Source organism: Salmo salar, chromosome ssa28 (assembly GCF_905237065.1).
Source record: "Salmo salar chromosome ssa28, Ssal_v3.1, whole genome shotgun sequence".
NCBI classification, from domain to species: domain Eukaryota; kingdom Metazoa; phylum Chordata; class Actinopteri; order Salmoniformes; family Salmonidae; genus Salmo; species Salmo salar.
Window position 1 is genome coordinate 14,226,948 of NC_059469.1, and position 25,435 is coordinate 14,252,382.

Sequence of the window (25,435 nt, forward strand, 5' to 3'; positions counted from 1 at the left end):
GCGCCCAGCATAGGAGTCGCTAGAGCGCGATGGGACAAGGACATCCCAGCCGGTCAAACCCTCCCCTAACCCAGACAATGCTGGGCCAATTGTGCGCCGCCTCATGGGTCTCAGTCACAGCCGGCTGCGACACAGCCTGGGATGGAACCCGGATCTGTAGTTATGCCTCAAGCACTGCGATGCTGTGCCTTAGATCGCTGTGCCACTCAGGAGGCCAGTTTTGTTTTTTATATGTACTTTTGCATACATTAAAAACCTGTTTTTGCATTGTCATTATGGGGTATTGTGTGTAGATTGATGAGGGGGGAAAAAACAATTTAATACATTTTTGAATAAGGCTGTGAACGTAACAATGTGGGAAAATTCAAGAGGTCTGAATACTTTCTGAATGCACTGTATGACATTGCAGAAGTTGTAGACTTTTTTTATGCCTCTCATTTAGAACATTTTGTTCTTCCACACACCAAGCTTTTCAGAGCTGGACAAAAGATCTGCTTTGGCTTCAATAGCTGATGTGAATGCTCTGACAGACGGTGTGAAATCCGTTGAGTCCACTGCTTGGCTTCTGGGGTGTTGTTGAACAGAGTGATAACGCACAAGATTATGATACTGTAGTGGATTTGGGGGACAGCACTGATGGTCGCTATAATACATATAGGTGAAACCATTTTTTCCCCCCGAGATGGTAGCTGAAGACTATAAGCTTTGGCTATTGCTTATTGCTAATTTTCCACACCGTTCACCAATCTACCCATCACCCCATACCTAGTGACCATCTCTTTGCAATTTTACTGTGACCACCAGGCTGCAGTATTTGATAAGGCCATAACAGCCAATCTGCCATGGGCCTACATGCAACTGTACTGATGTTGTAGATAAACTGGACATTTTCAGAAAAGCATGACATCTGTATTTAACCAGTGGTGTCAACTATAGTATAAGCCTATCAGAAAGCATAGCTAGGATAGATTGCTATTGTGTCACCACTCACATACCATAATTATTAGACTCAATATGAGAAGTGAAGCCCAGACTTCAATAGATGGTGTTTCCCCTTTTCTGTCTCTCACATCCTGCTCCTATGAATGCTGTGTACAGACCGCTTCCATTTACAGAAGCATAGACAGAACAGAAGCCGAAAATGTCAGAGCGTCCAGTATTATTAGCCCATAATATCACCATAGACGTTGTATTTAGATTCTCATGTAAAGTAAAAGAATCGTGCATATCCTCAAGTCATCGGGGGACTGATGTTGACACAGACAGGCCTGTATTCAGTGATGTGATTTGAAAAGAAATTGATAGGTGTGTGTGTGTCTTGGTAAATCCTTGTTAGTTGCTAGTACAACATTTACCAAGGGCCCTTGCACAATCTAGTATGCATGGTGCGTCCTCAACCAGCACATCCGAAATTAAAGATGCAGAATACTACATCTAGGCAGACATACAGGGATCATCAACTAGATTCAGCCACGGCAGATTTTTTCTTGACCAAGGCACTTCTCCGATTGCTCAGTTTGGGGGGCGGGAACATAATTACAAATAATTTCTAGATTAGATTACAAATTAACCACAAGAAGCCAAAACAGATATATTTGACTAAAACATAATTTCCAACCTTGCTTACATTTGTATAAAATCACGTCTCTCTATTATGTTTTGGAATACTTGGGAACAGATTGACAAAATTAATATAACTTGGAGCTGATTTCCTGGAGTTTTTACAGTCTATTATGTCCAACAATGAAAATTATTTTATTTATGCTCATAAAACATGAGGGGCCACATAAAACCACCCGTGGGTCGCCAGTTGGGGAACCCTGGTATACAGTATACTTTGAGTGTACAAAACATTAGGAACAACCTCCTAATATTGAGTTGCACCCACTTTTGCTCTCAGAACAGCCTCAATTCATAAGGGCGTGGACTCTACAAGGTGTTAAAAGCGTTCCACAGGGATACTGGCCCATGTTGACTCCAATGCTTCCCACAGTTGTGTCAAGTTGGCTGGATGTCCTTTGGGTGGTGGACCATTCTTGATACACACGGGAAACTGTTGAGCAGGAAAAACACAGCAGCGTTGCAGTTCTGGACAAAAACCGGCCTGGCACCTACTACCATACCCCGTTCAAAGGCATTTAAACATTTTGTCTTGCCCATTCACCCTCTGAATGGGACACATACACAATTCATGTCTCAATTGTCTCAAGGATTAAAAATTGTTCTCCAACCTGTCTCTTCCCCTTCATCTCTACACTGATTGAAGTGGATTTAACAGGTTACATCCATAAGAGATCATAGCTTTCACCTGGATTCACCTGACCAGTCTATGTCATGGAAAGTTCAGGTGTTGCTAATGTTTTGTATAATCAATGTATATGACTCAGACCATTAGTTTATATCATCAATCATACATATGGAAGTTTACATCCTATAACTGTATAGTACAGTAATATATTTAATCAAACTGATCATCCTCAGTTAAAGGTGCAGATTACTACATCTAGGCAGATATACAATGCATTTGGAAAATATTCAGACCCCTTGACTTTTTCTACATTTTATGACGTTACAGTCTTATCCTAAAATTGGTTAAATAAATGTTTTTCCTCATCAATCTACACACAATATGACATGACAAAGAGAAAATAGGTTTTTAGAATTTTTTGCAAATGCATGAGAGAACAGTCCTTCCCTATGCCTCAGTTGGTAGAGCATGGTGTTTGCAATGCCAGCATGGTGTGTGCAACGCTAGGGTTGTGGGTTCGATCCCCATGGGAGACCAGTACAAATGTTTTTTTTTTTTTAAATGCATGAAATGAAATGTATGCATTCACTGCTGTAAGTCGCTCTGGATAAGAGCGTCTGCTAAATGACTAAAATGTAAATGTACACAGAAATACCTTATTGAGATAAGTATTCAGACCCTTTGATATGTGACTCAAAATTGAGCTCAGAATACTTTCCGAATGCACTGTAAGACTATCTATGACTCAGATACTGTATATACAGTGCATTCGGAAAGTATTTAGACCCCTTGACTTTTTCCACATTTTGTTACGTTACAGACTTATTCTAAAATGGATGAAATTGTTTTTTCCCCCTTATCAATCTACACACAATACCCCATAATGACAAAACCAAAACAGGTTTTTCAAATTTTTTGCTAATTAAAAACTGAAATATCACATTTACATAAGTATTCATACCCTTCACTAAGTACTTTGTTGAAGCACCTTTAGCAGCAATTATAACCTCAAGTCTTCTTGGGTATGACGCTACAAGCTTGGTACACCTGTATTTGGGTATTTTCTCCCATTCTTCTCTGCAGATCCTCTCAAACTCTGTGAGGTTGGATTTTGAGCGTTACTGCACAGCTATTTTCCGGACTCTCCAGAGATGTTCGATCGGGTTCAAGTCTGGGCTCTGGCTGGGCCACTCAAGGACATTCAGAGAATTGTCCCGAAGCCACTCCTGCGTTGTCTTGGCTGTGTGCTTAGGGTCGTTGTCCTTTTGGAAAGTGAACCTTCGCCCCAGTCTGAGGTCCTGAGCTCTCTGGAGTAGGTTTTCATCAAGGATCTCTCTGTACTTTGCTCCGTTCATCTTTCCCTCAAGCCTGACTAGTCTCCCAGTCCCTGGTCTGAAAAACATCCCTACAGGATGATGCTGCCATCACCATGCTTCACCGTAGGGATGGTGCCAGGTTTCCTCCAGACGTGACGCTTGGCATTCAGGCCAAAGAGTTCAATTTTGGTTTCAACAGATTAGAGAATCTTGTTTTCTCATGGTCTGAGAGTTCTTTAGGTGCCTTTTGGCAAACTCCAAGAGGGCTGTCATGTGCCTTTTACTGAGGAGTTGCTTCCGTTTGGCCACTATACCCTAAAGGCCTGATTGGTGAAGTGCTGCAGAGATTGTTGGGTTTCTGGAAGTTTCTCCCATATGTACAAAGGAACTCTGGAGCTCTGTCAGAGTGACCATTGGGTTCTTGGTCACCTCCCTGACCAAGGCCCTTCTCCTCCGATTGCTCAGTTTGGCCGGGCAGCCAGCTCTAGGAAGAGTCTTGATAGTTCCAAACTTCTTCCATTTAAGAATTATGTAGGCCACTGTGTTCTTGGGGACCTTCAATGCTGCAGAAATGTTTTGGTACCCTTCACCAGATCTGTTCCTCGACACAATCCTGTCTCGGAGCTCTACGGACAATTCCTTCAACCTCATGGCTTGGTTTTTGCTCTGACATGCACTGCCAACTGTGGGACCTTGTATATACAGGTGTGTGCCTTTTCAAATCATGTCCAATCACTTGAATTTACCACAGGTGGACTCCAATCATGTTTTAGAAACATCTCAAGGATGATCAATGTAAACAGGATGCACCTGAGCTTAAATTTGAGTCTCATAGAAAAATGTCTGAATACTTACAGTACCAGTCAAAAGTCTGGACACACCTTCTCATTCAAGGGTTTTTCTTTATTTTTACTCTTTTCTACATGGTGAATAATAGTGAAGACATCAAAACTATGTAATAACATATGGAATCAGGTAGTAAGCAAAGTGTTAGACAAATCAAAATACATGTTATTTTTGAGATTCTTCAAAGTAGCCACCCTTTGCCTTGATGACAGCTTTGCTCACTCTTGGCATTCTCTCAATCAGCTTCATGAGGAATGCTTTTCCAACAGTCTTGAAGGAGTTTGCACATATGCTGAGCACTTGTTTGCTGCTTTTCCTTCACTCTGCGGTCCAACTCATCCCAAACCATCTCAATTGGGTTGAGGTCGAGTGATTGTGGAGGCCAGGTCATCTGATGCAGCACTCCATCACTCTCCTTCTTGGTCAAATAGCCCTTACACAGCCTGGAGGTGTGTTTTGGGTCATTGTCCTGTTGAAAAACAAATGATAGTCCCACTTTCATTTGGTACTGTCCATACGTAGCTCGTTTTGGTCACAGGTCCAGGAATGGCTGAAGAATGTAATGATTTACCTGGAGCTAACACTGTAGATAGCAATACTGGGTGATTTGAAAAGTCATAGCCAATCGAACAATAATATAATAATACTTTTAGCAAAAATGTTTATCTTTAATTTACAATCTGTAGAAACTATGAGAATACAAATGTTCAGAACTTTTGTGAAGAATCACAGCACAGTTGAAAAATATAAGGCAAATGGAAATCCAAAACTGGATGATGTTGAGAGATAGATGGGAGGGGTTGAGTGGAGCTGAAGGGTGGGACTAATAACAACAAGATAATAAATGTAAAATATACTGTGTCTGTAAAATGTATATATAGGTTCAGAACTTTTGTGAAATAGCACAGTTAAAAATATATAGCAAATAGACATCCAACTGAATGGACATCAGAAATAGACGAAGGCCAGGACTAAAACCAAACTAAATATAACTATTGTAAAATAGTCTGTAAAATATATATAGTATGCATAAGCTGGAAGTAGAAGCCTAAGTGTTGTTGTCTAGTAGTTTACTCCAATTAGGGGAGTAAGGTTTCCGGTAAATAATAAAGTGAAATACATTTAAAAAAGATATGTATGTGTATTTGTATGCATATGTATGTGTATATTTATATATATGTGGGTATGTGTATGTATGTATTTAAATATATATATTTACCCCAAAAGATATATGGGGGATTGGAAGTGATGCAGACAATTAAATTGATTTGGGTTGAGTCACTGACGTGATCTTTCTGTCCGGGTTGGCGCCCCCCCTTGGGGGTGGTTGAAGATATCCCTTAGTGGTGTGGGGGCTGTTCTTTGGCAAAGTGGGTGGGGTTATATCCTGCCTGTTTGGTCCTGTCTGGAAGTATCGTCGGACGGGGCCACAGTGTCTCCCGACCCCTCCTGTCTCAGCCTCCAGTATTTATGCTGCAGTAGTTTATGTGTCGGGGAGCTAGGGTCAGTCTGTTATATCTGGAGTATTTCTTCTGTCTTATCCAGTGTCCTGTGTGAATTTAAGTATACTCGCTCTAATTCTCTCTCTCTTTCTCTCTTTTTCTCTTTCTTTCTCTTTTTCTCTCTTTCTTTCTTTCTCTCTCTCTCTCGGAGGACCTGAGCCCTAGGATCATGCCTCAGGACTACCTGGTCTGATGACTCCTTGCTGTCCCCAGTCCACCTGGCCGTGCTGCTGCTGCTCCAGTTTCAACTGTTCTGCCTGCGGCTATGGAACACTGACCTGTTCACCGGACGTGCTACCTGTCCCAGACCTGCTGTTTTCAACTCCCTAGAGATAGCAGGAGCGGTAGAGATACTCTGAATGATCGGCTATGAAAAGCCAACCGACATTTACTCTTGAGGTGCTGACCTATTGCACCCTCGCCAACCACTGTGATTATTATTATTTGACCCTGCTGGTCGTTTATGAACATTTGAACATCTTGGCCATGTTCTGTTGTAATCTCCACCCAGCACAGCCAGAAGAGGACTGTCCACCCCTCATAGCCTGGTTCCTCTCTAGGTTTCTTCCTAGGTTCTGGCCTTTCTAGGGAGTTTTTCCTAGCCACTGTGCTTCTACACCTGCATTGCTTGCTGTTTGGGGTTTTAGGCTGGGTTTCTGTACAGCATTTTGTGACATCAGCTGATGTAAGAAGGGCTTTATAAATACATTTGATTGATTGATTGATTGATGGAAGCTATAAGCAGACCACCATAGTCCCTGTGCCCAAGAACACCAAGGTAACCTGCCCAATTGACTACAGACCCGTAGCACTCACATCTGTAGCCATGAAGTGTTTTGAAAGGCTGGTAATGGCTCACATTAACACCATTATCCCAGAAACCCTAGACCCACTCGAATTTGCATACCGCTCAAACAGATCCACAGACGATTCAATCTCTATTGCACTCCACACTGCCCTTTCCCACCTGGACAAAAGGAACACCTACGTGAGAATGCTATTCATGTGCTACAGCTCAGCGTTCAACACCATAGTGCCCTCAAAGCTCATCACTAAGCTAAGGATCCTGGGACTAAACATCTCCCTCTGCAACTAAACACCTCCCTCTGCAACTGGATTCTGAACTTCCTGACGGGCCGCCCCCAGGTGGTGAGGGTAGGTAGCAACACATCTGCCACGCTGATCCTCAACACTGGAGCCCCTCAGGGGTGCGTGCTCAGTCCCCTCCTGTACTCCCTGTTCACTCATGACTGCATGGTCAGGCACGACTCCAACACCATCATTAAGTTTGCAGACGACACAACAGTGGTACGCCTGATCACCGACAACAACGAGACAGCCTATAGGGAGGAGGTCAGAGACCTGGCAGGGTGGTGCCATAATAAAGACCTATCCCTCAACGTATTCAAGACAAAGGAGATGATTGTGGACTACAGGAAAAGGAGGACCGAGCACGCCCCCATTCTCATCGACAGGGCTGTAGTAGAGCAGGTTGAGACCTTCAAGTTCCTTGGTGTCCACATCACCAACAAACTAGAATGGTCCAAACACACCAAGACAGTCGTGAAGAGAGAACGACAATACCTATTCCCCCTCAGGAGACTGAAAAGAATTGGGATGGCTCCTCAGATCCTCAAAAGATTCTACAGCTGCAACATCGAGAGCATCCTGACTGGTTGCATCACTGCCTGGTGCGGCAACTGCTCGGCCTCCGACCGCAAGGAACTACAGAGGGTAGTGCGTACAGCCCAGTACATCACTGTGGCTAAGGTGCCTGTCATCCAGCACCTCTACACCAGGCGGTGTCAGAGGAAGGCCCTAAAAATGGTCAAAGACCCCAGCCACCCCAGTCATAGACTGTTCTCTCTGCTACCGCATTGCAAGCAGTACCGGAGCACCAAGTCTAGGACCAAAAGGCTTCTCAACAGTTTTTACCCCCAAGCCATAAGACTCCTCTTTTACGCTGCTGCTACTCTGTTTATCTTCTATGCTTAGTTACTTTAACTATACGTTCATGTACATATTACCTCAATTAGCCCAACTAACCGGTGCCCCCACACATTGGCTACCCAGACTATATGCATTGTGTCCCACCACCCCTGACCCGCCAACCCCTCTTTTACGCTGCTATGACTCTCTGTTTATCGTCTATGCATAGTCACTTTAACTCTACCTACATGTACATATTACCTCAATTAGCCCGACTAAGCAGTGCCCCCACACATTAACTCTGTACCACTACCACCTGTATATAGCCTCGCTACTGTTATTTTCACTGCCATTTTACAGTTTTTTTTCTTTGCTTATCTATTGTTTACCTAATACCTATTTTTTTACTTAAAAATTTCACTGTTGGTTAGGGCTTGTAAGTAAGCTTTTCACTGTAAGGTCTACACCTGTTGTATTTGGCGCAAGAGACAAATAAACTACAAAAACGCAAACCAGATGGGATGGCGTATCACCTCAGAATGCTGTGGTAGCCATGCTGGTTAAGTGTGCCTTGAATTCTAAATAAATCACTGACAGTGTCACCAGCAAAGCACCCCCACACATCCTCCTCCATGCTTCATGGTGGGAACCACACATGCGAAAATCATCTGTTCACCTACTCTGCATCTCACAAAGATGCAGTTGGAACAAAAAAATCTCAAATTTTGACTCCTCAGACCGAAGGACAGATTTACACTGGTCTAATGTCCATTGCTCGTGTTTTATGGCCTAAGCAAGTCTCTTCTTATTATTGGTGTCCTTTAGTCATGGTTTCGATGCAGCAATTCGACAATGAAGGCCTGATTCACACGGTCTCCTCTGAACAGTTGATGTTGAGATGTGTCTGTTACTTGAACTCTGTGAAGCATTTATTTGGGCTGCAATTTCTGAGGCTGGTAACTCTAATGAACTTATCCTCTGCAGCAGAGGTAACTCTGGGTTTTCCTTTCCTGTGGCGGTCTTCATGAGAGCCAGTTTCATCATAGCGCTTGATGGTTTTTGCGGCTGCACTTGAAGAAACTTTCAAAGTTCTTGAAATTTTCCGTATTGACTAACCTTCATGTCAAAGTAATGATGGACTGTCATTTCTCTGCTTATTCATGCTGTTCTTGCCATAATATTGACTTGGTCTTTTAACTTTTAGGAAGGCACGCCTGTTAATTGAAATGCATTCCAGGTGACTACCTGGTTGAGAGAATGCCAAGAGTGTGCAAAGCTGTCATCAAGGCAAAGCGTGGCTACTTTGAAGAATCTCAAATATAAAATATAATTTGATTTGTTTAATACGTTTTTGGTTACTACATGATTCCATATGTGTTATTTCATAGTTTTGATGTCTTCACTATTATTCTACAATGTAGAAAATACAAAAAATAAAGAAAACATCAACAAAAATGTCTACAAACCTGTTTTTGCTTTGTTATTATGAGTATTGTGTGTAGATTTATGAGGAAATGTTTTTATTTAATCAATTTTAGAACAAGGCTGTAACATAATAAAATGTGTAAAAAGTCAAGAGTCTGAATGCTTTCTGAATTCACTGTATATATTATTTCACATTGATATTGAAAACCCCCTCTTCCCCTCCTGCTGCTTCGGTTGAGGCAACTTCCTGTTCTCTTAGAGCTCTGTGTGACTGAGTGGTGGTTGAACACAGTCACGGAGCACATTTTCAAAACAAGAACAAATACTGCTGGATGACAGAGCAAAACACTAACAACACACTGATGAAAACCACTTGCAGTGGTGTCTGCTCAACGAAATACTGACTTGGCGACACATGACTGAGGACCTGGTTGGAGTCAAGACAGAGGGATAACTTGTTAGAGGCGGGCTGACTCCTAAGCAACCATGCTTAAATCTTTCAACCTCTTAAAGCAGCTTGGCTCTGTGGGGAAGTAAGTACTTTCATGTGCCATTTTGGACTTTTCGTTTGTTTTTGGGGTATACATTTGTGAAAATACAATAGCCTATTTCTTTTCAGTTCTAGTACAATAGTTATTTTCAAAGAACTTGGAACTAACTGCATAGAATGGAGAATAAATGGCGAGATACTGTAAAAATAACCAATGCTATCAAGTTTTGTGACAATCTAAACTCCAGTCTGATTCTACGTTCTAATCTTAGTTATTTTCATCATGAGCATCTGTGGGTGAAAAGAGAACCTTTAGACAAGCTTTTGGTGAGTGGGGAGCCTGTTTGGTAGAGTCCACAGGAGGTTGGTGGCACCTTAATTGGGGAGGATGAGCTCGTGGTAATGGCTGGAGCAGAATCAGGGGAATGGTGTCAAATACATCAAACACATGGATGCCATTCCGTTTGCTCCGTTCCGGCCATTATTATGAGCCGTCCTCCCCTCAGCAGCCTCATGTGGTAGAGTCATCTGACTTCTGCAAAGGACAGAGTATCTTTGGTGTCTGAGGACAACCTCAGAGTTCATGATCATCATGCCACCGTTGGTATGAAAGTAGGAGGAAGAGTGAAGCAGACAGGGTTGCATGGTGTAGTGTGAATGGTGGATGACTGTAATGTTTCATCTTGATGAGTGAGAGAACAACCATAACAACGAATAGTTTGTTTGAGCGGTGTCACGGCGAGATGACGTGCATCATGTCTTACTTTGCTTGTGGCCTGTGACACAATGCCACAGCAGAGCCACATATTTAAGAGAGTTAGGCCAACTTTTAGAATTTAGAACATTCTTCTAATTCTAGACATTCAGTTACATAGCATTGTTTAAATATTTGCCATGTCATGTTAATGGGGAGCTAACATGGCTGCCATAGAATGTTGAAGTGTCATGTACAATAAATACATTAGCCAGAAAACGACTAGCCACACCTCAGAGCCTGGTCCTCTAGGTTTCTTCCTAGGTTCCTGCCTTTCTAAGGAGTTTTTCCTAGCCAACGTGCCTCTACATCTGCACTGCTTGCTCTCTGGAGTTTTAGGCTGGGTTTCTGTATATGCACTTTGTGACAACTGCTGTTGTAAAAAGGGCTTTATAAATAAGTTTGATTGATAATGCAGTAACTACATTGGCCCAACTCTCTAAATACATGACTCTGGGGGGTTAAATTGTTAACTAGAGGGCACATCCCCGCCCACAAGATTCATATCTACCTCAATTACATCGTACCCCTGCACATCAACTCAGTACTGGTACCCTGTGTATATAGCCAAGTTATCGTTAATCATTGTGTATTTATTCCTCATGTTATTATTTTTCTCTCCTGTTGGGAAGGGCCTGTAAGTAAGCATTTCACTGTTAAGTCTACACCTGTTGTTTATGAAAGTTGTGACAAATACAATTTTATTTGAGATTCCCCTGTACCTTAAAGAGTTAACTGTGCCCCTGAATGTCCTTTGATCCAGTAATGTCCCATGTACAAAAGCCAATCTGTGCATGTGTACGTACGTGTATTATGCTTCAGATCAGCAAAAATATGGAATTGGACACCCACGTCGGGTTGTTGATACCCACACTACCCTGGCTGATAGCTGAGCGTGTCTGCAGCAGGTTGCAACAGACCATGGAAGTTGTGTGTTTGCAGGCCTCCATGCCACTGACGTGTTTCAGGCTATTAATAATCCCTGGTAACTAACAGGACGGCTGCACCAGAACAGAGCTCTAACCACAGTAAAGGAGCCCTACCTACACTATTCTCACTTTGTTCAGAATAACTGAATGTGACCTTAACTATAAAAACACACACACACACAGATAGAAAGACGCCTATGGGCTTTTGTTTAGTTGAAGAAGAAAAAAACTGTTAGAAAATGCTTGGGCTTCACGGTTACACTGCAGCTGTTTCACTGCTGAAACACTGCTCTCTATCAGATGCTGCTGAAACACTGCTCTCTATCAGATGCTGCTGAAACACTGCTCTCTATCAGATGCTGCTGAAACACTGCTCTCTATCAGATGCTGCTGAAACACTGCTCTCTATCAGATGCTGCTGAAACACTGCTCTCTATCAGATGCTGCTGAAACACTGCTCTCTATCAGATGCTGCTGAAACACTGCTCTCTATCAGATGCTGCTGAAACTTCCTTGCCATTCTTTCATTCTCTCTCTCTCTCTCTCTCTTGCGCGCTTTCTCGCTGTCTCTGTCTCTTTCTCTTTCTTTCTCTCTCTCTTTCTCTCTCTCTCACTCTCGCTTTCTCGCTGTCTCTTTCTCTCTCTCTCTCTCTCTCTCTGTTTCTCTCACTCTTTCTCTCTCTCTCTCTCTCTGCCTGTCACTCACTCACTCTCTCATCCCCACCTGTAAGTCCCCTAAAACAGCCCCCCCCCCCCCTTCTCTGGCCTGGTTTCAGCCCACAGCAGTAGCCTCCACTCTCTAACTTTAAAGGATAACTCTCAACCCCAATTTCAGCATTTGCCAAACCACTATCCAATTTTTATAAAATGCATTCAAGTGAGAAGTTGTGGGTTGGAGGGAATTCCTCATAAATATTGATTTGGGGGATGGTTGCACTTGATCCCAACATTTTCTCACTAAAGCATACTTACCTGTCCACTGGCACGCTTTTATCATAAAATGATGTGCATTGTGAGCAAATACAGCTCTGGACAGAAAATAAAATCTTTCTAATGTACTATTGTGTTGGTAGGAACAGTGTAATCATCACCTTGAAAATGAATCCCACCCGCGTTGCAGTATTTATGCAGTAGCTCTTTTTCCAGTGGTCAAATTAACTCACATATTGGTTTTGGATACTGAATAAAAACATACAACTACTACCAGGGCGACCTCTCTCACAGGTATGCTTTCACTTATCAGAATTAGAAGTATGTGGGCATGGGATGAATATAGTAAATAAAGGATTTGAAAACCAAAAATATCTGTCCCGTGTGGGATTAGAACTCACAACCTTAGCAGACTGCGCCACCAATCAGCCATAGGAGTTGGGGAAAAAATACACCGAGTCGACATGACCACTATTGTCATCTATTTATTTTTACGATGGATGTGGCTATGAATATAATAGCCACATCCACATCATAGCCTAAATGTTTTCTTTCTTTGTAAAAGCACATAGATGTATGTATGAAACGTTAAGCATAAATGTTGCATCTGGTCGTATGTGCCTTACTGTCTTTTTTATTTTGTGTAATGTCAGTATTCTAGTCAAAGAAGCATAATGCAAAATATACTGTATTGGCACACTTCACTTACCAAGAACATTGCCAAATAAGACTGCAACACACTGTAACACAAATACTGCCTGAAAGCCTTTTTTAATCTTATTAATAGGTCACAGGATGCCACAGATCTTCTCACAGAAGATCTGGTTATGGTGAGTTATGGCTGATGATAAAGGGGGACAGTGGTGGCTCATTTCACTACGTGAAAAGATTTATCAGTGAATACATTTGTACCTAGCTCAGTGTGAACATAAGATACGCTCTATACCTGTCATTTTCATTGGTCTAAGGTGGAGCAGCGGGTGGAGCCAGCCAAGAAGGCAGCGCAGGTTATTCACAAGAAGCTGCTGGGCTGTCTGCAGAGTCAACTAGGGCTGGACACAGAGAGACGAATGGTAAAGTCTACTCTTTCACCTTTCATCCCTGACCCTTGACTTGAAGTCACTCTATTATGATTATCAGTATAAAATTCTCTCGCTCTCTCTCCAGAAAAAACTCCCTCTCATGCTGCTCTCTGTTAGCATGGCTGAGAGCTTAAAAGACTTTGATCCAGACTCTTCTATCAGGTACTTTAAGTAACCAAACCATGTATTCAATCCTCCAAATGATCAGTTGAACATTCATCAATTAATCAATTAGTCTATTTCCTCACTGATAGGAAAGTATTGGAGATGTGTTGCTTCATGGAGAGTCACCTGGCCGCAACACTGTCTGACTTTGAGCTGAAGCTGGAGAAGGAGGTTTTGGAACCTCTCAATAAACTCAGTGAGGTAAGGGCTGCATTAGCAAGAGTTATTCAGCCATTTTTGGATAACAATTGAAGTTTGTGATTATGTAGTATTACATATGAATACTTAAAAAATATATATATTATTGTTTAAAAAAATTGTATTGCCCCCCCCCCCCCTCTTCGGAGGACTTTGTTTTATATTTTCGTTTTTTTTCACTTTTTTGGTTACATATACATTTTACACACATTTTACATACATGGTACTTTTACACACAGTAATTACACAACAAAGATATTGTTTTTTGATTTTACACATTACATTTTGGGCTACTCTCAGCCCGTCCCACCTATCTCTGTAGATATCCTCTTTTGATATGATGTTTTACATTCATTTTTAACCTTTCTAATCGCATGGTATCCACAGATTGTGAGTTAAAGAGGAACATTTTTCCTAAAAGTATTATTATATTGTTGATTGACTGACTATGGCTTTCCAAATTGCCCAACACTGCTGTTTGTAGGGATCATTTTAAAAGAATGTTGTGTTTTCAGCCAGAAACAAGCTGGATGGGGACAATACGAGAATATATTATCTAAGGATTCTGTTTCTTCACAGCAAAATATACAGAGCTGAGATTGTTGTATGTCCCATATATATAACACTCTGTTGGTGGCAAGAATTTTGTATAATAATTTAAATTGAAAAACTCAATGTTGAATGAAGCGTTGTTTTGTATATCAATTCATACACCATGTGCATGGAATCGGTACATCGAAAATCTCTTCCCAGATATTTTTGCAACGTGTATAGCGCAGTTGTCAATATTTTTGTTCACAAATCAAACTGGTATATTTTTCTATATATGCCAACCTTTTTCTGCCAATTTTGGTCTTTAATATACAGTATGGCAGACATACAATTACCTACCTTATCCTCCTTCCACTTGACTCTTTCATTTTTGAGGTAATGCTGCAATCAGTATAACTTCGGAATGAGAAAACATTTCCATATGTTTTCGATAGCTGCATATGTGACATAACTACACCGTTCCTATTCATAATATCTTTAATAAATATAATACCATTTAAAAAAAATCCATAATGTTTTTTTATCAATCAGTATATTTGAGTTGAACCATAATTTTGGTTGTAATATTTTTTCTGTATTTTCTGGAAGATAATATTGAAATTGTAACCAGCTTTGCAGGACTTGTTTAAGGAAGGGTGATACTTTGAACAAGGTTTCATTTTCAATTAACCAAAAATGAGAAGTTGTAATCTTTATAAAGGCCAAAAGGCCATTTTTAAACAAAGCCTTTCTTAGTAATCTACTGGAGCTTTAGTGAAGCTTTTAGTGAGAGATGTAATGACATATGAATACTATCTGTAGGAAGACCTTCCAGAGATTCTCAAAAACAAGAAGCAGTTTGCCAAACTCACAATGGACTGGCACAATGCACGCAACAAGTGGGTCACACATCCTGTGTGTTTGTATTTGACAGACCCTATATGCTCCAGACAGTACACAGTTCATTTATTCATATATAATAACTACCTTTAGTCAGTTTCTCCATTGTGTCCTTTCTTTTACTTTTTATGGCTTCTGATCATGAATGACTTTGCCCCTTCAGGTCCCAGGCTAGTACGGGACCTCAGGCAAAGCAGGATGGGCTGAAAGAGGAGGTGGAGGAGGCCTGGAGGAAACTGGAGAGCATCAAGGTGTTGGATGGTGTTGGATGTTACTGTTTCAGACACTTTGTTGTTTTATGCAGTAGTTTCAGCCTCTAACATACAGTATTCACTTTTTGTGTGGCTGTACATTCTCTGCAGGACCAATACTCTGCAGATCTGTATCACTTTGCCACTAAAGAAGATGACTATGCCAACTACTTCATTCGTGTGAGTGTGGCCTACTAATTGTTCTCTCTTTCAAGCTGTACTTCCTGTTAATTATCATGTGCTATTAGCTATTAGGAATTATAATTGATAAGTGTCTGGGTTGTGCTCTCTCCTTAGCTGCTGGAACTACAAGCAGAACATCATAAGAATTCCCATGACTTCCTGGAACGAAACATCAGTGAGCTGAAAGACAACCACAGTCAAACAGGTGAATAGGGTGTGTGTATGTATGCACTGTATGTGTGTGTGTGTGTGTGTGTGTGTGTGTGTGTGTGTGTGTGTGTGTGTGTGTGTGTGTGTGTGTGTGTGTGTGTGTGTGTGTGTGTGTGTGTGTGTGTGTGTGTGTGTGTGTGTGTGTGTGTGTGTGTGTGTGTGTGTTTGCAATTAAAATACCCAGGCCATACTTAGTGTACATGGGTAACCCCCCCCCCCTATCCAATGTGTAGCACCCACTTGCCTAGGATTTGTCCAGTGTGTCACCAGTATGTGTGTTAACACAGACTCCCAGGAGAATAACTATAAGGGGAAGGTATACGGCGAGTCCCTGCTGACTCATCTGTACAACAGCGGCAGGGAGATCGCTGTTCCCATCCACGAGTGTGTTCACATGCTGCTGCACACCGGTATGAGGGAGGAGGTGAGGACTGGGATTATTAATCTACTACATGGTATACATGTGAATGGGATATTATTAATTAACTGAGCAGGTGTAAGGACTCTGTAGCCATCTACGATAATGTTTGCCCTCTTGGATAAAATCTGTCTATCTCTCTCTCCTTTCATCTCTCTCCCAGGGTCTGTTTCGTCTGGCAGCAGCAGCCTCGGTAGTGAAGAGACTGAAGAGCAGTCTGGATGGAGGGGTTGTGAATCACAGTGAATTCACTGACCCTCATGCAGTCGCAGGTCAGAGAGACCGTCCCTGTTGACAGTACCCCTTATTCAAGGTTTTCAAGTTTCAAATGTCTTTACTTGACAGTTAAACAACACATAGGCACTAAGCAGCATTTTCTCTTTTATCCATGTAGGGGCTTTGAAAAGCTACCTGAGAGAGCTGCCTGAACCACTCATGACCTTTGAACTCTACAATGATTGGTTTCAAGCAGCAGGGTAAGGTCCTTGATTGGTCTACATCTTAAAAGCATACAGTACATAGTGTCTTTACATGATTTCTCTCCCCTTTAATTTCTGCTCTTCAAATGTCTCTCTGTTCCACTCTTTATTTAGGGAGAAAGAATTGACAGACAAACTTGAGCAGTTTAAAATTGTGCTGAAGAAGTTACCATCAGAAAACTACAACAACCTCCGGTATGTCCATATCTCTGTAACCCATAGCTCTCTCAGATCTTGACCGATTCCTGTGTGAGGTTGTAAAAACTCAAGAATGATGCATGGTGTATGATTGGGAATATCTCCCTAGCAATATTACAACTATGTGTTGTGATAATTGCGTTGTTTGCTCTATGACCTGTTCGTTCATATGCCTTGGCACAGTGACATATAGGCCTAAAGGTCGAGACAATAAGAAGACACAGTGGCAGAACTAATTCAACCACACATTTGTTTCATTACAAAACCCGGAGAGCAACATCTGTCCGGTGAAGTCCACAAAACATATTGCATGTAACAAACAGTTACATGACCTAGAGCATGGTCATGCAAGGTAATGTTTCTGACATTTTCTGACCACTAAACAACTATTGATTTAGAACCACAGAGATTTACCGCAAGTCACAAAGAAAACAGGAACTGCCTTCACTATTCCAGCGCCATTTCAAGTTCAACATTTCAACATCATCTAATAACCTATGCCAAAAATGCCCAAAACTATTTAGTCCAACCAATGTAAGCTAAATATGATGTGGCTGTCCATGGTATAGATTTCTGTGTGTGTGTGTGTGTGTGTGTGTGTGTGTGTGTGTGTGTGTGTGTGTGTGTGTGTGTGTGTGTGTGTGTGTGTGTGTGTGTGTGTGTGTGTGTGCGTGCGTGCGTGCGTGCATGTGTGTGCAAGTAGAACATTTGTTGACTCACCCTACTTGTAGAGAAATGCCAATGCAGTCCTCCTCATGTTGTCTAAACTCTTTTAGTTTTTGTTGTCCTAGGCTACCTGGCAAAGATTTTAGCTCACTAGTCTAACTTCCTTTCATGGGCAATGATGCGCCAGGCCAGCTAGTTAACATTAGCCTACTACATCTAGCTACATGTTGAACTTCCATCCTCTCAGGCCAGGGGCACAATGTATGAATTTATGGTTGGATCCGAATCGCCGTTATAATCATTGGCCAGTACGGAGAATTAAGTAAAACCACAAGTCCAAATCCCTATCTCCATCCTTGGCTAATTTAGAAAAGGGACAATTTTAGCTTGCTAGCCACCAGAGGACAGTGACACAGTGAGATGCAGCAATTAAAGTTTTTTTCTGTCAATGACGTTTGCCTTCTGATGCAATGTGGCTGGTCTGAAGCCAAATCCAAACTGGCTTCCCTTGACACTTTTTTTGGTGTGCCAGGACTATTCACAACTGAGTTCACTCAGTTTAGCTCAACTCTGGTTGGCCATTATTTTATATTTTTTTATCAAGGTAGGCCAAATGCTCGCTGGCTTCCCTTGCATTCAATGCTCTGGGCAGCAACAATATCATACTCTTTTTGACCAGACAGAATCAGAATCGAAGGAAATGTATGGAACACAGAGAGACGAAAGATAAATTTTCTTTTTTCCTTTTTTTCTTAGTACATCTTTTTGGGAAGCCTGGCTTCCCTTGGCATCCATGATAATAATGGCGCCGGAGGGGATGGCTGCCGTTTTACGGGCTGCTAACCAACTGTGCTATTTTGTTTGTTTTTTCATATTGTTTGTAACTAATTTTCTACATAATGTTGCTACTACCGTCTCTTATGACTGAAAAGAGCTTCTGGACATCAGAACAGCGATTTCTTTCTGTAATGAGTCTGACTCGAAAGATATCCCTGTCATCAGCGTGAAGAAAAGACAGAGAAAAAACGGGGAAGAGGGCGGGGTGCCTTGTAAGAATTCGCTGACGAGTAGGTAAACCACCACTACTCTCCGTATTATTGGCCAACGTGCAATCATTGGAAAACAAACGATCTACGATTAAAACAATCCGACCAACGGGATATTAAAAACTGTAATATCTTATGTTTCACCAAGAGGTAGCTGAACAACGACATGGATAATATAGAGCTGGCTGGCTTTTCCGTGCATCGGCAGGACAGAGCAACTACGTCTGATAAGACGAGGGGTGAAATGTGTGTCTATTTGACAATAACTGCTGCTGCGCGATGTGTAATATTAAAAAAGTCTTGAGGTATTGCTCGCCTGAGGTAGAATACCTCATGATAAGCTGTAGACCACACTATCTACCAAGAGAGTTCTCATCTATATTATTCGTAGCCATCTATTTACCACCACAAACCAATGCTGGCACTAAGACCACACTCAACGAGCTGTATAAGGCCATATGCAAACAAGAAAATGCTCATGCAGAAGTGGCGCTCCTAGTGGCCGGGGATTTTAATGCAGGCAAACTTAAATCCGTTTTACCTCATTTCTACATGCATGAGAGCACCAGCTGTTCCGGATGATTGTGTGATCACGCTCTCGTAGCCAATGTGAGCAAGACCTTCAGAGAGGTCAACATTCGCAAAGCCGCAGGGTCAGACGGATTACCAGGACGTGTACTCATAGCATGCGATGACCAACTGGCAAGTGTCTTCACTGACATTTTCAACCTCTCCCTGACCGAGTCTGTAATACCTACATGTTTCAAACAGACCACCATAGTCCCTGTGCCCAAGAAAGCAAAGGTAACCTGTCTAAATGATTACCGCCCCGTAGCATTCACGTCAGTAGCCATAAAGTGCTTTGAAAGATTTTGAAAGGCTGGTCATGGCTCAAATCAACACCATCATGCCAGAAGGGGAGCGGGTCGAGAGTTTCAAGTTCCTTGGTGTCCACATCACTAATGAACTATCATGGTCCAAACACGCCAAGACAGTTGTGAAGAGGGCACGACAACACATTTTCAGGAGACTGAAAAGACTTGGCATGGGTCCCCAGAGTCTCAAAAAGTAATACAGCTGCACCATCGAGAGCATCCTGACCGGTTGCATCACCGCCTGGTATGGCAACTGCTCGGCATCTGACCGTAAGGCGCTACAGAGGGTAGTGCATACGGCCCAGTACATCAATGGGGCCAAGCTTCCTGACATCCAGGACCTATATACTATGCAGTGTCAGAGGAAGGCCCAAAAAATGGTCAAAGACTCCAGTCACCCAAGTCATAGACGGTTCTCTCTGCTACCACACGGCAAGTGGTACCGGAGCGTCAAGTCTAGGACCTAAAGGCTCCCCCCAAGCCATAACACTGCTGAACAATTAGTCAAATGGCCACCCCGGACTATTTACATTGACCCCCCCCCCGTTTTTACACTGCTTCTACTCACTGTTTATTATCTATGCATCACTTTACAAATTACCTCGATTTACCTGTACCCCCACACACTGACTCGGTACCGGTACCTCCTGTATATAACCACATTATTGTTATGTCATTTTCTTGTGTTACTTTTTCATTTTGATAAAATGTTTTTACTTTAGTTTATTTAGTAAATATTTTCTTAACTCTATTTCTTGAACTCCATTGTTGGTTAAAGGATTGTAAGTAAGCATTTCACTGTTGTACACACCTGTTGTATTCAGCGCATGTGACAAATAAAATGTGATTTATTTGATGAATACATGCCACTATATGTGCTTCTCCTTCCTTCCCTCCCTCCCCTCTCGCTCTCTCTCTCTCTCTCCCCCCCCTCCCCCATTAGGTACCTGGTACAGTTCCTGTCGTGTCTGTCAGAGCAGCAGGCGGTTAACAGGATGAGTCCCAGTAACATTGCCATAGTACTGGGTCCCAACCTGCTGTGGCCTCGCATGGAGGGGTGGGTACTACTGACGTACTGACAGAGAGAGGAAACTGAACCCCTCTATTAGTCTGTCATAATAGCCCTATATCTCAATGTTGTTCCTGGTGTCACTTTCTATTGTTACATGATTGTTATTAATCTGATTATGTCTGTTTAGCTATGTCTCTGTGTTTTTTAGTACTTGACTTTAACCTATGTGTCTTTCTTTCTCTCCCTCCCTTTCTGTCTCACTTTCTCATCCCGCTTCTCTTTCTTCCTTTCAATCTCCCTCTCCCCGTCCAATTCTGTACCATCATACATTTTTCTCTTCACATCTCTCCCATCAACCTCTCTCCCTCTCTTTCAGGGAGGCAGCGCTGTTGGACATGGCATCTGCCTCCTCCGTCCAGGTGGTGGCGGTGGTTGAGCCTCTCATACAACACTCCAGCAGCCTGTTTCCAGAAGGTACAGTACCACATTCAATGTGATGTTTGTGTGTTCGAGGGAGGAGCAGTGGGAGTCTTTTTAGTGATGAGTTGATATGCATGAAATGTGTGGAAGTTAGCTACTAGATAACTGAGAGGGATGCTTGAACCCCTTATGACCTTTGGATAGTACTTTTATTCATTCACTTATTTTTGTCTCACTATATTGAGGTAGGTCTATGTATTTTTTATGGAACACAGTTTCTCAAAGTAGGCCTGTGTTGTGTTCCTTTCCAGAGGTGGACTTTGAGATTCCTGAGCTTCCTGGGGTCCCAGATTTGAAAATGTTAGAACCTCAACGTTCAGAGTCTGGGAAAGAGAACCTTGCCAGAATGACCTCCTCCTCTTCAACATGCGCTTCCTCTTCCTCTTCTCATTCTTCTCTCTGTAAAACAATCAGGTACCACAGGCACAGACTGAACAGGATGTATGTTCACTTTCTATTATAACAGTGTGTTATCTAACATCGACCGTCTCCTCCACAGCTCAGCATCTCAGGACAGTGGAGGTTTTTTCATCATCAAGTCAGGCTCCATTGGTCGTAGAACCACCACCTGGGGGAACCCTGCCTCAGACCCACCATGCTCAACCCCAATTAACCCTACCCCAGTCCATACCCAGAGCCCGTCCCCTGTCCCAAGCCCGACACTGGTCCACAACCCATCCCCACTACCCAGCCCCAAACTGGCACCTGGCCCAACCCTGGTTCCCTCCCCACCACCAGTGTCTGTCTGCAGTCCGACCCAGAAGCAGAGCCCTGAATCGGGCTCACTAGAACCCATCCTAGAGGCCCCACCGGACTCCCCCAGAGCTATACTGAACATCACCTCACCATACAAACGTAGGTGGCCGTCCACGACGGAGTTGTGTTTTCGATTCCCACGAGGGACAAGTATGAAAAAGTATCAAATGTATACGCTCACTACTGTAAGTCCCTGTGAATATGAGCATCTGCTAAATTACTCAAATGTAAAGCGCATAACTCGTGCTAGCTAGCTAACGATATCTAATGCTTAGACAGTAGTGAAGACAATACTTACTTAGACGATACTAAAGTCCCTCAGAGCACTCATGTTGCATTATAGTCCACCCAGCATAAGTGACAAACCACTGCCCCACTTTAGTACAAGGAAGCCACGATCCCCGGCAGCAGTGGCTAAAATAACCAACGTCTTCTAATGACAAAACTGTCCTGATAAAAAACTGTTGCACTACCACAACCCACAGTTCTGGTTTCAAGTAGATATACAGTGCCTTTGGAAAGTAATCAGACCCCCTTGAAAAAAATAACCTGAAATATCACATTTACATAAGTATTCAGACGCTTTAGTCAGTACTTTGTTGAAGTACCTTTGGCATCGATTACAGCCTCAAGTCTTCTTGGGTATGATGCTACAAGCTTGGCACACCTGTATTTGGGGAGTTAATCCCATTCTTCTCTGCAGATCCTCTCAAGCTCTGTCTGTTGGATGGGGAGAGTTACTGCACAGCTATTTTCAGGTCTCTCCAGAGATGTTAGATCAGGTTCAAGCCTGGACTCTGGCTGGGCCACTCAAGGACATTGAGAGACTTGTCCCAAAGCCAATCCTGCGTTTCTTGGCTGTGTGTTTAGAGTCGTTGCCCTTTCGAGGGTGAACCTTCGCCCCAGTCTGAGGTCCTGAGCACTCTGGAGCAGGTTCTTATCAAGGATCTCTCTGTACTTCGCTCCGTTCATCTTTGCCTCGATCCTGACTAGTCTCCCAGTCCTGCCGCTGAAAAACATCCCCACAGCATGATGCCACCACCATGCTTCACCATAGGGATGGTGCCAGCTTTCCTATAGACGTAACGCTTGGCATTCAGGCCAAAGAGTTCAATCTTGGTTTCCAGAGAATCTTGTTTCTCATGGTCTGAGAATCCTTTAGGTGCCAGCAGGTTGTCATGTGCCTGGAGGGGCTCCCGAGTGGCGCAGCGGTCTAAGGCACTTCATCTCAGTGTAAGAGGTGTCATTGCAGTCCTTGGTTCGAATCCAGCCTGCATCACATCTGGCTGTGACTGGGTGTACGATAGGGCGGTGCACAACTGGCCCAGTGTTGTCTGGGTTTGGCTGGGGTAGGCCGTCATTGTAAATAATAATTTGTTCTTAACTGACTTAAAATAAAGGTAAAAAAAAATGTGTCTGCCCACTCTACCATAAATCCCTGATTGGTGGAGTGCTGTAGAGATGGTTGTCCTTTTGGAAGGTTCTCCCATCTCCACAGAGGAACGCTGGAGCTCTGTCAGAGTGACCATCAGGTTCTTGGTCACCTCCCTGACCAAGTCCCTTCTCCTCCGATTGCTCAGTTTGGCCAAGCGGCCAGCTCTAGGAAGAGTCTTGGTGGTTCCAAACTTCTTCCGTTTAAGAATGATGGAGGCCACTGTGTTCTCGAGGACCTTTGGAAATGTTTTGGTACCCTTCACCAGATCTGTGCCTCGACACAATCCTGTCTCTGAGCTCTACAGACAATTCCTTCGACCTCATGGCTTGGTTTTTGCTCTGACATGCACTGTCAACTGTGAGACCTTATATAGACAGATGTGTGCCTTTCCAAATCATGTCCAATCAATTGAATTTACCACAGGTGGACTCCAATCAAATTGAACAAAAATCTCAATGATGATCAATGGAAACAGGATGCACCTGAGCTCAATTTCGATTCTCATAACAAAGAGTCTGAATACTTATGCAAATAAGGTATTTCAGTTTTTTGTTTTTAATACATTTTTGCAAAAATGTCTACAAACCTGTTTTGTTATTATGGGGTATAGTGTGTAGATTTATGAGGAAACGTTTTTATTTAATCCATTTTAGAATAAGGCTGTAACATAACAAAATGTGCAAAATGTCAAGGGGTCGAAATACTTTCCAAAGACACTGTAAATACATACCCCAAATACTCTAATATAATAATACACATCTATAGTTCCAAAAATACTTATTCTAAACGTATCCTCAACACCCCTTTCTCCTTTTTCTCTTTTCACAGCGAGGAAATCCTTCCTTCAACACATGCCGCCCATCCAGAGTAAAGAGCAGGTGGCCGTCACATACTCCAAACCCAGGGCCCCAGCACCTCTAACACCAGCAGATGCACCCAAAACCCAGCTACAACCTGCACCCAAGCCCCTAGCTCCGGTCCTGAAGAAGACCCTAAGCAAAAAGGGTATAATTAGGCCCCCCCAAATCCCACCTCCCAAGCCCCCAGTACTGGAAAGCAAACAGGTGACCTCTATAGCGCAGTGAGGGGGTAGAGATACACTATATATTGTATACAAAAGTATGTGGACCCCTTCAAATTAGTGGATTTGGTTATTTCAGCCACACCCATTTGTTTATGTGTAACTCTGTGTTGTTGTTTTTGTTGCACTGCTTTGCCTTATCTTGGCCAGGTCGCAGTTGTAAATGAGAACTTGTTCTCAACTGGCCTACCTAGTTAAATAAAGGTGAAATAAAATAAATAAAATAAAAATACTGACATGTGTATAAAATGGAGCGCACAGCCATGCAATCTCCATTGACAAACATTGGCAGTAGAATGGCCTTACAGAAGAGCTCAGTGACTTTCAACGTGGCATCGGATTCCACCTTTTCAACAAGTCAGTTCGTCAAATTTCTTCCCTGCTAGAGTTGCCCGGTCAACTGTAAGTGATGTTATTGTGAAGTGGAAACGTCTAGGAGCAACAACGGCTCAGCCACGAAGTGGTAGGCCACACAAGCTCACAGAATGTGACCGCTGAAGCTTGTAACGCGTCAAAATCGTCTGTCCTTGGTTGCAACACTCACTACAGAGTTCCAAACTGTCTCTGGAAGCAACGTCAGCACAATAACTGTTTGTCGGGAGCTTCATGAAATGGGTTTCCATGGCCGAGCAGCCACACACAAGTCTAAGACTACCATGTGCAATGCCAAGTGTCGACTAGAGTGATGTAAAGCTCGCCGCCATTGGACTCTGGAGCAGTGGAAACGCTTTCTCTGGAGTGATGAATCACTCTTCACCATTTGTTAGTCCAACGGAAAAAATCTGGGTTTGGTGGATGCCAGAATGCTACCTGCCCAAATGCATAGTGCCAACTGTAAAGTTTGGTGGAGGAGGAATAATAGTCTTGGGCTGTTTTTCATGGTTCGGGCTAGGCCCCTTAGTTCCAGTGAAGGGAAATCTTAATGCTGCTGCATACAATGACATTCTAGACAATTCTGTGCTTCCAACTTTGTGGCAACAGTTTGGGGAAGGTTCTTTCCTGTTTCAGCATGACAATTTCCCCGTGCACAAAGCGAGGTCCATACAGAAATGGTTTGTCGAGATCGGTGTGGAAGAACTTGACTGGCCGGCGCAGAGTCC

General features: G+C 42.8%; 1 protein-coding gene across 1 annotated transcript; it reads left to right on the plus strand.

Annotated features, from left to right (window-relative positions):
- The first annotated feature begins 9,510 nt into the window (after positions 1-9,510).
- Positions 9,511-25,107, plus strand: LOC106589540 (SH3 domain-binding protein 1). Its single transcript, XM_014179649.2, has 18 exons — positions 9,511-9,799; positions 13,157-13,199; positions 13,338-13,442; positions 13,537-13,613; positions 13,706-13,817; positions 15,168-15,244; positions 15,409-15,496; positions 15,608-15,676; positions 15,794-15,884; positions 16,177-16,313; positions 16,471-16,579; positions 16,702-16,783; positions 16,901-16,981; positions 20,515-20,628; positions 20,960-21,057; positions 21,315-21,477; positions 21,563-21,918; positions 24,083-25,107. The coding sequence occupies exons 1-18, from the start codon at positions 9,753-9,755 to the stop codon at positions 24,337-24,339; spliced, it is 2,106 nt and encodes a 701-aa protein (XP_014035124.1). The 5' UTR covers positions 9,511-9,752; the 3' UTR covers positions 24,340-25,107.
- The last annotated feature ends 328 nt before the right edge of the window (positions 25,108-25,435 follow it).